The sequence below is a fragment of the Psammomys obesus genome, unplaced genomic scaffold, assembly GCF_907164565.1.
Source record: "Psammomys obesus unplaced genomic scaffold, mPsaObe1.curated_primary_1811, whole genome shotgun sequence".
In the NCBI taxonomy this organism is placed as follows: Eukaryota; Metazoa; Chordata; class Mammalia; order Rodentia; family Muridae; genus Psammomys; species Psammomys obesus.
In genome coordinates, this window is record NW_026586383.1 from 5,991,308 (window position 1) to 6,002,119 (window position 10,812).

Here is a 10,812-nt window from a genome sequence, read left to right on the forward strand (position 1 = left end):
TCCTTCCTTCCTTCCTTCCTTCCTTTCCTTCTTTCTCTCTCTTTGTCGTCTTCTTCTTCTTCTTCTTCTTCTTCTTGGGTTTTTGGGTTTTTGAGATGACTTCTTTGGCTGTCCTGGCACTTGCTCTGCAGACCAGGCTGGCCTTGAACTGAGAACTCCACCTGTCCCCTGAGCCCTGGAATTCCAGAATCATGCCTGCAGTTCTGCCTTTTCTTCGGCCCCAGATGGAGGCTCTCCAAAGAGTGAAACTAAGAGTAAGATAAGTAAGATTTGATTCTCATCTCCGCCTCTGGCAAACCTAATGATTTATTATTTGAAAAATGGGAACATTCGCCCTCACTGAAATGGCGTAGCATAACGCATGAAACAAAGCGCTTCTGCTGTTCAGGCGTAAGCTCTGAGTTGTGATCTAGAATCAAAGCACTCTACCATAGCTGTGTGAACAGCTGAGCTGGGAAGTCAGAAAGAGCAGGCTGTTCGGCAGTGAGTATCAATGCCATCTTGAGACCATGCCCCTGCCGTCCTGTGGATGGCAGCTGTAATTTTGAAGGTATGTATTTAAGTTTATGAGTAAGCTGCTACACCACCTAAATTTCACTCCTATGTGGCCTGGCGAAAGGGTTAGTGATCTAAACAGCAGTGATCACAACTGTGAATAAACTGCTGAAGTACAACTAACTGTAAAATAACTTACTCATTCCACCATCTCTAGCAGTATGAACTCCACAAACAAAACCCAAACAGACCAAGGTCACTGCTCCTACTCGAATTCTGGAATGAAAACAGGCGGCTAGAAAATACTTAGGGCCAATGGCAAGTCAGCCAAAGCCAAGCAAAGGGAAGCACAAGAGAGAGAGAGAGAAAAAGCCAATTACAGAACAGTTTCAGAGACCATATCATGTGTCTTAACAGTGCTGGTTTTTGGAGGCAGGGTTTGAAGCTGAATAAAAGGTCACATGTTTCCAGACACAGATTAAAGTGAAGCGTGAAGATACCTGAACAAGTCTCACCATGACCCTAACTCCGTTGCCGAAAGGCATGTGGCCAGACACTACGTATCACTCAAAGCTGACCTCAATGGAGACAGCTGGGCAACTCAGGTCCTGGAGACACAGACCAATGCTGATTTTGCCTTCACATCTGTTCTTCTTCTCATACCAGTTTTGAGGTACAAGAGGACAATAAGATAAGCTAAGAGAAGAAAGTGCCAATGGCAGGAAATGTTTTACTAGCAGACCATATACAAAAGAAAACCATATATGGGCATTTTCTTTGATAGGGATTCAAAGGCCATAAACTACTTAGAGAAATTAAAATGAAGAACAGAAAAAAAAATGGGGCCTACTTACCCATTCTGTATGGCAGCTGTGGGGTCATAGGTCAAAGCCATGCCAGCCTGCATAGAAGGGGAGAAGAATAAAAAAAAAAATCTCAACATTTTTATTATAAACATTAAGTTTATAATACAAAACATTCAGTTCAAAAAACTTTGTGTTCTTAAGGTTTCCCCCTTTTATATGTTTCTTTACCTTTCTTCCCTGATGGGACAAGTTTCACTATCTTCAACCAGAATCCACCAGAGAGATGGGAGTGTATATAATATGATTCACATAGACCAAGTGATGATAAGGCTTGATTGATTTCCATCTTTACTTCATAAACCATTGCTGTCTAATTTGGTAGGCTGTAGCTCTCTTGGTAGTGACAGGAGCAGCTATATATCAGGCTATGAAAAAAAAAAAGAAGGCACCTGTAGCCCTGATTAAAACAACAGGTCCTTGAAATGCATCTAACCTGAGAGAAAAGGTATTAAGAAGTATTTACTTTAAGAGAGTTTTATACCTCAGAGGTAAATGGGTAATGGGTTATAAAGAGCTTGTCTGATGTATTGATACTCCCTGTCCTGCTAAAAGTAGGAAAATAGGGGGAGGTCATTTATTCAGGATGGAAAATTCTAGCCATGTGGCTAATGAAGAAGAAGTCTTATTCTGCTTTTAAATATAAGTATTAAGTACACACACACACACACACACACACACAAAACAAACAAACAAAAAAAAACATCTCTATAACTGGCAATAGTTTCAGAAATGCAAATAAACTTTACTGTGGCCACTCTGTAGCCAGCCTTCTTGTCCCTTCATCTGCCGTGAGACTCTGAGCCTCGTGACAGCTCTATGAAGTATGCAGAAGAAGTCTCTCTCTGTTCCATCAACAAAGGCACTGAAACTTGTTGAGGTCAGCAGCTTGCTCAAGGTCACAAACCTATGTTAGACTTGGGCTGAGGGCTACCCAAGACTCTTTCTCTCTGGACCCTTAGCTGTTATAAAAGAAAAGGAAGGCACTATCTGTGACTGTTTGTGGATCTGTAATTCTGCCTTCTGAAGCTAAGGAAGTTTACCAGGCACTCAAAGCCATCAGAAGGTACAGGGGCTTTATCCTGTATGATAGATGCTCATTAGCAAGAAAGCCAAATCTCCCCTACTCAACGTGCTATATAGAAGTCAGGGGCAATATGACTATCGTCAATTACATGGCATAGCGCTCATGGCACCATCTTTTCCAGGATAGCAGAGCCTTCTCTGTGCTGTGTAGACAGATAACTTTGGGTATCCCAGGACCCCTTGTGTAGTTAGTACTTGTCAATAGAAATAAAATGTAGAAAGGAGTTCAAAATAGCTAAGGTTATCTTTAGGGTGATATTTTTGTTTTTATTTTGAAATTAATAACAGAATCCTATCAGTGTGATTTTTTTTTCTGTCTTTTAAAACCTGCCACAATTATATAAAAGTAAACAGTGGGGTATATATAGGAAAGTTGGTATGTATAGGGACTCCTGCAAAGATTTTACAACTTTCCATGACTCCATAATTACATAAAATAAGGAGACTAGAAGTATAAGTGAATGAGCTTCTAGGACGTCTCAAGGTAGAAGAAAAGAAGAAAAAAATTAAAGAAATCAAAGAGCTTTCCAGTTTCCCCATCAGACTCTTTGGATTTAACACATAACTGAAAGGAGCTATCTCGTGCTCTGTGGGCTGTGATTGCTGCCTGTAAGCTCACATTTCTCCTATGATTTTCACAAGCGATGCTTTGAATGTTATTTAGACTGGAGTGAGGAACTAAAGCTTAAGCTTAAGGTCATGGATGATGGGAAGTAGCATGATGGGAGAGAATCCAAAAACTGGCATGAAGCTTACAAATAGACTGAGAATCTTTTACAAGTCAGCAGAAGTGCCTGGGGTGTCTTCACTAAGGAAGTTTACCAAGCACACTAAGCTATCAGGAGGGAAGAGGGAACGTCCTGTACAATGGACACACCTTAGGATGTTAACTAAAGTGACAAACAATTCCCCCCATCCTCTTGCATGGACAACAGAAGAACAGCAAGCTGCTGCAGCAGGGGAGGGGTGCCTGGGGCAAAGAGGTGGGTAGAATCTAAGGTGAAGTTGTTACCTACTTCAGGATTCTAACACTGAGTACCTTCAGAAGGGAGGAGGTAACCAAGGAAGGCAAAAGTTAAACAAAGGGATTTCGTTTTTTTGACCAGTGTTGGCTGGGTGTCCCGGTCCAGATGCAGGGCTTGTCTGCACCTGGGGCTCACCTTGAGCGTGACAGATTGCTGAGTTATAATGCTCACACGCTCTTAATGCAGATTCTGCATTCAATTTCCCTTTGTCTCTTCTCACAAAGACGGGGAAGAAATTGATTTCGCTGCTCTGTCTAGCCCCCTTTAGACAAAGCCAGAGGCATGAAATTACTATTGTGTAATCGCCGACTATGATGGCATGTTGACAAGCTCCTGAGTCACAGGGAGAAACATAACGTAAAATATCTTGGAACAAAATGAAACTGTCACACCAGATATGTGAAGAAGAGATGTTTAATCCTATTGACTACTTTCAAAAAATGGCTTGTTATGTTTACAAGAGCTGTCTATGTTTCTGGCTCACATTAGTTGTATATTAGTGGCATAATTTATTTTAAACAAAATTGTGTACTTATATCTCTTCTTAACAACAACTAAGCTTTGTCTTAGTATTTCAGCCATAATAGGGCACTTCTCAGACTTGTAGGTTCAAAAATTGATGAGCAGTAAATATTTTAGAAAAAAACAAACTCTTTATTGGATACAGTATCATTGTTGTTTTAGAGAGTTTTGCTATGATGTTCAGGCTGGCCCAGAACTTGTAATCCTCCTGCCTCAGGCATATACTACCAGGCCAGAAGTGAAGGTAACTTTATTTTTAATAAGATTGGGAGATTCTCTGAAACAAGCCAGAAGATTGACTTAGAAGCTGGGTGTTGGCTGGTCAGATCTAAGTAATTTAGTGGGTTATATCAACAGGTTAGAGTTATCCACAGCGCACACGCATCCACATACACATGTCTGCTGCAGAATGAGCAGCTGAGACACTCCTTCTTATCTGTGAAGGGAGACACTGAGACTATTCCAAAACCAAGAAGATGGCTGGCAATTTTTTTTTGTCTTTTCCTAGGTTTATTTGGACACACAGTGTCTCCTAACCAGATGGGTAACAGAGAAGCAATCCTGAGACCGGTAGGCTCCTGTGACAACATTTAAAAACCATTAGAAAACACGCCCTACATATGACACTTTAGAAAATTAACTGTTGTGGAATAGATAAATGCCTGTTCAAGAAATTTGCGAGCAAAGCAGACTTTGAGGGAACACTGGATGACACCTCACTGAAATGTAGGTTTTCAAACAAAAACTGAGAGTATCCTTTAGAGTCCTGACTTTACCAGCATAACTTCCTTTTGAAAAATCTGAGGTGGACTCAGCTAAACTTGTAAAGCCCTTGGCTGGTGGCAGACATGGGGGAAAGAATGTGACCACTAGGCGTGGAGACTTTTCAGCACCAGACAAAAGCCAGCAGCCAGCCAGAGCTGAGTTGTGGTCGTGCCTCTGGAGGAAGGAGATGAAGAGGGAGATCAGTAAGCCCTCCTGTGGGGCAGGACCAGCCGCTAAGCATTGCCTGGACTCCTTCAAGAGGACTATCAAGAATCAGGCGAAAGCAATATTGCAGATTTATCACTTTCAAGGTAGCCAGTGCTGCCAGAGAGCCAGGAGAAATGAGTTCTTTGTGTCTGATAGAATCAAGCTGAGAAGGCGCCAAGCTGTTGTTTTAGGCATGATGTCATTACTGAATTTCTGCTTCTTGGCTTCTTGTAAAAAACGTTCCTGCCAGAGGATGTCTGCCTTATATAGCAACAGGGAAGGACAAGATAAAACAAATGTGAAGGGATCACAGGATGGAAAGCTGATAATGCCTGAGCTCTTCCAGGAAGAGCTTGGTGGTTCAATGAGAAATGGGTCAAAACAAGCATATTTTTATTTTTCTGTGGAGTGTGTTGTCTGTTCCACGGGTGTAAATACATCACGCATGTGCAGTGTGCACAGAGGTCAGAAAATAGATCAAATCCTCTGGAACTGGAGTTACAGGCAGCTGTGAGTCACCATGTGGGTGGACGGAACCCAGGTCCTCTGTAAGAGCACCCAGTTCTTTTAACTGCCAAGCTCTCGCTCCAGTTCCCGGACTGTCGTTTCAAACTGTGATGTGAAGTAAATCCTTCTTCCCCTATGTTGCTTTTTGGCAGGAGTTTAGTCGCAACAATGAGTGAAGTCACTAACACAGGGAGTCTGTTTTTAATCTTAGTCTAAACGTCTGAACTGCGCAGATTCGAAGGCACAGTTTTGTTTTTCTCACATCTTTATATCTGTGAAATCAGGATTCCCCTAATAACTGCTGGCATTTCATAGTTTGTCAAGTCATCTTTCTCTCTTTTCAGTGGTGTTTAAAAGAATACAACAGCAGTTCATCTGTAACCGATGGTGTTTCACACTCCATGATGTAGCAGACATACTGCCCAAACCGCTGTGACATGGTGCCCAAGTGTGGAAAACACAGACTTCTGAGGCTGCAGTGGGTGAGTCTGAGGAGCTAACAGAGCAGAGGTGCCTGGATGATCGATCCAGATTCTTCTAGGTCCCGGGTTTGGTTGATACTACCTGGAAGCTACCACCAAAGCTTAGCCATTGTTGGGGATGCTCTGGAGGTCTTGAGAAGCTAGGGTAGCCAGGATATGCCAGCAATTCCAGAAATAGCTCAGCTGATTGATGCTACGCTTGGCTGTCATGGCTTCCTCGTTTGATTCAGACAGGGGACATGGAGACCAGCCCTCAGCCTTTCTTCCTGGAAATGCTTGCTGTAATATTCCTGGTCTCACGCCACTTCTAGGCTGCGCACACCTAATCCTTAACGTAAGTATTTTCCCTGCTACAATGCGGGTAGCCAGAGGACTCAATACACCGGTTACCTTTGATATTAAATTACCATATTATAGAGACTTACATTCATAATTGCTATCTTTAGTCATCACATAACATTGGGCTCAGAAGCTTCAGAAAAGGGTTTTCGATCAAATAAAAACGTTTCAGTGGTAAGAAGCCAAGTTATTGAGGCTTTTAAAATAAGAAAGGCTTCCCCTTATGCATGCTCTCTGAATCTCAGATGCAGCATTTGCAGTAGATAAAGCCACATCTGGAGGGCTCAGCAGACCGAGCTCACCAAAGTAGGCATGAGCTCACAGTTAGCTGTTTCCCAGGTTGTACAGGCGAAGGCTTGCCTTCTCAAGGTGACAAAGACTTTTGGCCGACCCTGGCAGGATCAGAAGACAGATCTTAATCCTGTTTTTCTTGAGCAGGGTGTGAAGGAGTTACTGGTAAATGATTCAGGCAATGTCTCCACATTTATAAAAAACAGTCGAAGATATCCCAAGTCTAGACAATATTACTAAGTTTTCCAGCAATTTCTTTAACTTGTGATTTCACTGGAATGGTGATCCAATCTCTCCTGAGAGTTTGCCTGTTTCTAGTGGCTCATGAGGACAACTCTCAGTACTTGAAGCCAGCCTCTTTTCTGAAGTGTATACTTTTTTAAGATCCAGTACTGTCAAAGACAATTACAGACCACCCAGTTAATAACAGAAATGCTGCCTTCCTGGGCTCCCTGTCATATCCTTCCTATGTTCAGTAAGAAGGATGGTACCAAGAGGCTAAGCAAAGCCTCAGGAGCCCCAGCCATCTGGATTACACCTCAATGAAGTCAGGGGATGATGTATACCCAGCTGTGTCTTTTGTTCTTCATTGCTGATGGTGTCTCAACTCAGAAGCCATAGGGTGGCACTGGTAGCCAATGGTGAAAGCCAAGTGTTTTCAAGAACCCAGAACAACATTCTGTCCCTTTGTTTAAGCCTCTCTCTCCAGGCTTCAGGTGACATGCTGGTGACATGCATGCCATTCTATCTAGAACCATCTATGTGCTGTTGGAAATCAATCCTTGTCAGTGTGGCTGGTTATGGTTCCCAGCGGATTGGGTCAGTGGCTTTCTGTTCGTATGCAGATGAGAATATTGTGAAGGATAGAAATAATTCACTGTTAGACTAAAGTTTTTTTAAGGCATGTCACTAATTGACAACGGGTCACATGCTTGCTGGCCTTCAATTTTAAGCTAACTGCTCACTCGGAGACTCACCAGCATGTGCTGAGCTCAGACTTCAGGGGTGACCACTGCACATATCTCATTGTCTTCAAATCCGTGAGGACAAATAGTTCACTTTAAAATACTTTTCAGATAAGGGCAGTGTGTTGACATGTTGAGCCATAATTTGCTGTATACAGGAAAATTATGTTCTAAGTTAGTGGGAGGGGCAAAACCTTACCCAGCACACTAGTTCACACTTAGCAGCAAAGTCACAAAGCAGAATCGAGCAGATTCTTGTCATTCACTAGTTGTGTGTTTTAAATCATTATGTACACTGAGCTCCCTGAAAATCAAACCAGTGCTCCTAAGGGTGAAAATGCAGGTTCAGGTTCTTCCAGCGTCTAGTCAAGAGAATTTCATTTATAATAGCTACTCTTTCCTCATGTGTACTTCTAGCTAAAGATATTTTTTGTTGCTATTGTATGTGTATGTCTATGTGTGAGTTCACATGCATGCAGGTGCCTATGGCGGCCAGAAGAGGGCACCAGATGAGCTGGAGTTACAGGAAGTTGTGAGTCACATGACCTGGGTGCTGGGAACCACACTCTACTCCTCTCTAAGAACAGCAAGCATTCTTTCCACTGCTGAGCCACCTGTGCAGCCCAAGGCAGCGTTATTGTTGATATTCTTTTTTAGAGAGAGGCTCTCACTCAGTTCAGCAGGGTCCTGTACTTGCCATGTAGCCAGGGATGACCTTGAACTTGTCTTTCTGCTTCTATCCCTCCAGTGGGTCCTGGGGATCAAAGTCAGGTCACCAGGCTTGGAGGAAAGCACCTTTGCCTGATGAGCCATCTCACTCAACCCAGAAGGACTTCAGATATTAATTTTGCCTTTTCATTATATGCAGAATAGGCAAGTTAATAATCCATCTCCTTTCTCTTTAGAAATGTGAGTTATGTAATTTGTCATCTTTCTGAGTCATTTCCATGGCTTTTAGGAATGGTTTGGTTTTATTTTCCTTTCTCTAAACTTTTTTCTCTGAGTCCTCTTCCTCTCTGCCAGCCTGTGACTTTTATGATTATATGACCTTCAAAGAAAAAGAATTGTCTCAGAGCCTTCCAAACATCTAATATTTCAGTGTTAAGGAATGATTTATGATATGGAGAGCAAAGTTACTAAAACCTTAGTGTCACGTGGAACAAACATAAAATACATTAATTTCTAGTTTTTAATAACTTCATAAGTAAAAAATTTACAACAGCATTATATCGGCAGCAGATTTTATTTCTATCACTTAAAAAGTAAACATTTTTATGTGACCTTAGGGTATGTGTTTGTGTGTGTGTTTGTGTTTGTGTGTGTATGTGTGCACGTGCGTATGTACTTGCAGAGCAGAGCTGACTCAGAAGACCTGAGCATGTGGTGTCCTCACAATGCTACACCACAGTTTGTGATAGTGCGGCCGGCACAGGCACCGGCCACTTAGCTGCACCCTGGTCACCTCTTGTGCTGACTCTAAACATGAACATGCACCATGCTATGGCCATCCTGTGGTAGAGAAGGATGATGCTGACTGACTCGTAGAGCATGCCCAGAGGCGTCTCCCAGCTCAGAAGTCATGGAGCATGTGACTTAAACTCTAGAACCTGTACCCCTAGCCTAAAAGTACTAGGAAAGTTGTGAAGAAAAGTGCCACAGAGGGTGGGACTCTTCAGTCTGTAACATTTGCAAGGGATTGCTATTCTACCTACCTCAGAGAAGGATGGAAATTTCAGAGCAGGCACACACAAAGTTCATGATGTTTGCGGATGCTGTTTTTCCAGGGTGCCTCAGTCCCACGGGCAGGAGGCCTCCACTGAAGGGGACAATGTGGAGCTTTCCAATTGTAGAGAACACTTTGGTTTGTAATAGGCTGTCAATCAATATCTCCGTGATACACTCTGACACACAGATGGTTGATATTTAGGAATAGTGTGGCCTTGAGCAATCTGTGGCTGCTCCTCTAGTTATTTTTGTTACTCTTTTGGTCTTTGTTTTCTTCCTATGGTCTCCGTTGTATAGATCTGAGCCTAATTATAGAAAACTCCTTGATCATTTTTTAATGTCACTCAATTTGTGTGTATTGTGTTCTGTGTATTGTGTATTTTTTTCTTTTGGAAACAGGGTCTCGTGTATCTTGACTTTGAGTTCACCGTCGAGCTGAGACTAACTGCTCTCTTGGAGCATGCTAGCTTTGTTTCCAGCACCCACATCAGGTAGCTCACAATCACCCCAGCTCCAAGGGCTCCTACCCCTGCTCATGGCCTCCGTGTGCATCTGCACTGCACTTGTGCATTGTGCAAGCATGTGCCTGGACACAAACACATGCACACAAACACTCACTAGAGGGTGAGAGAGAGAGAACTTTCATGTGACTCCTGTTTTGAGCTGGAGCTGAAAATGGAGCCTAGTGTTTTGTCCACTCCAGGCAGGTAAGTCCTCCACCACCAATCTGAATGCCCAGCTCTATTTTACACTATATTTTGAGGGGCTCCTTTTGAAGCTTACCTTGGGCTCATGCTGTAGCCCACAATGGCCATGCATTTGGAGCAGCTTTAATGGCTGTACCACAAGGCCTGGTCTTCTTTTAAAAGGACATGTTCACGCAAAGATGTCTAACTGAGAAGGTATGAACTCAAGAACGGACAGCCATGAGAGTGTGAGAGTGTTTCTTTCTATGAATGTACACACTAACACAGCCACATCCCTGCATCTGTGTCTTCCAGGTGAGCTAGTGAAGGCTCAGGCTAACAAAAGAGGAAGGTAGTGGCCGCGACGGGGCTGAAGTGGATCACCGTGATGTCAAGTCGGCCTGCATTCACTTTTATTCAAAACAGAAACAAACACAATGTACAGCTCAAGCAGAAAGATAATTCCTCATAAATCTGAGTATATGATGTCGCCTCATGTGACTGGTAGGACTACTGACCTTCACTGAAATCTAAAAGGATATTTCTGCTCAATCGTAAATGGATTTAGAGTAATGACTCAATGTCTTGAGACAGGGTGCTTGGAACTAAGCTCATCAACTTTGTCCTGGCCCTGTTTTCTAAAAGAGTATGCAGAGCGCATTCCACCACACAGCCTGCACTTAAGAGTGAAGAGGAACCTTGTTAACAGTAGCTTTGAATAAACAGGGGTAACAGAGCTGCAGCACAGAACACGTTCTTAACCATCACTAAAACCAGACAACATAGTGCAGGGTTCCTGGTCAGAACAAGCTGCTTTGCTTAAAGGTGACTGTGATGAAATGAACCAACTTAGG

General features: G+C 42.8%; 1 protein-coding gene across 9 annotated transcripts in view; it reads right to left on the bottom strand.

The window, feature by feature from the left end:
- The window catches only part of Rbms3 (RNA binding motif single stranded interacting protein 3), a 934,572-nt gene that overhangs the window by 289,631 nt on the left and 634,129 nt on the right, over nt 1-10,812 (bottom strand). For all 9 annotated transcript variants that reach the window (XM_055601685.1, XM_055601684.1, XM_055601682.1 and 6 more), the window contains exon 8: nt 1,350-1,396. In XM_055601685.1, coding sequence (XP_055457660.1) covers nt 1,350-1,396 — 47 coding nt within the window. The remainder of the gene's footprint in view (nt 1-1,349; nt 1,397-10,812) is intronic.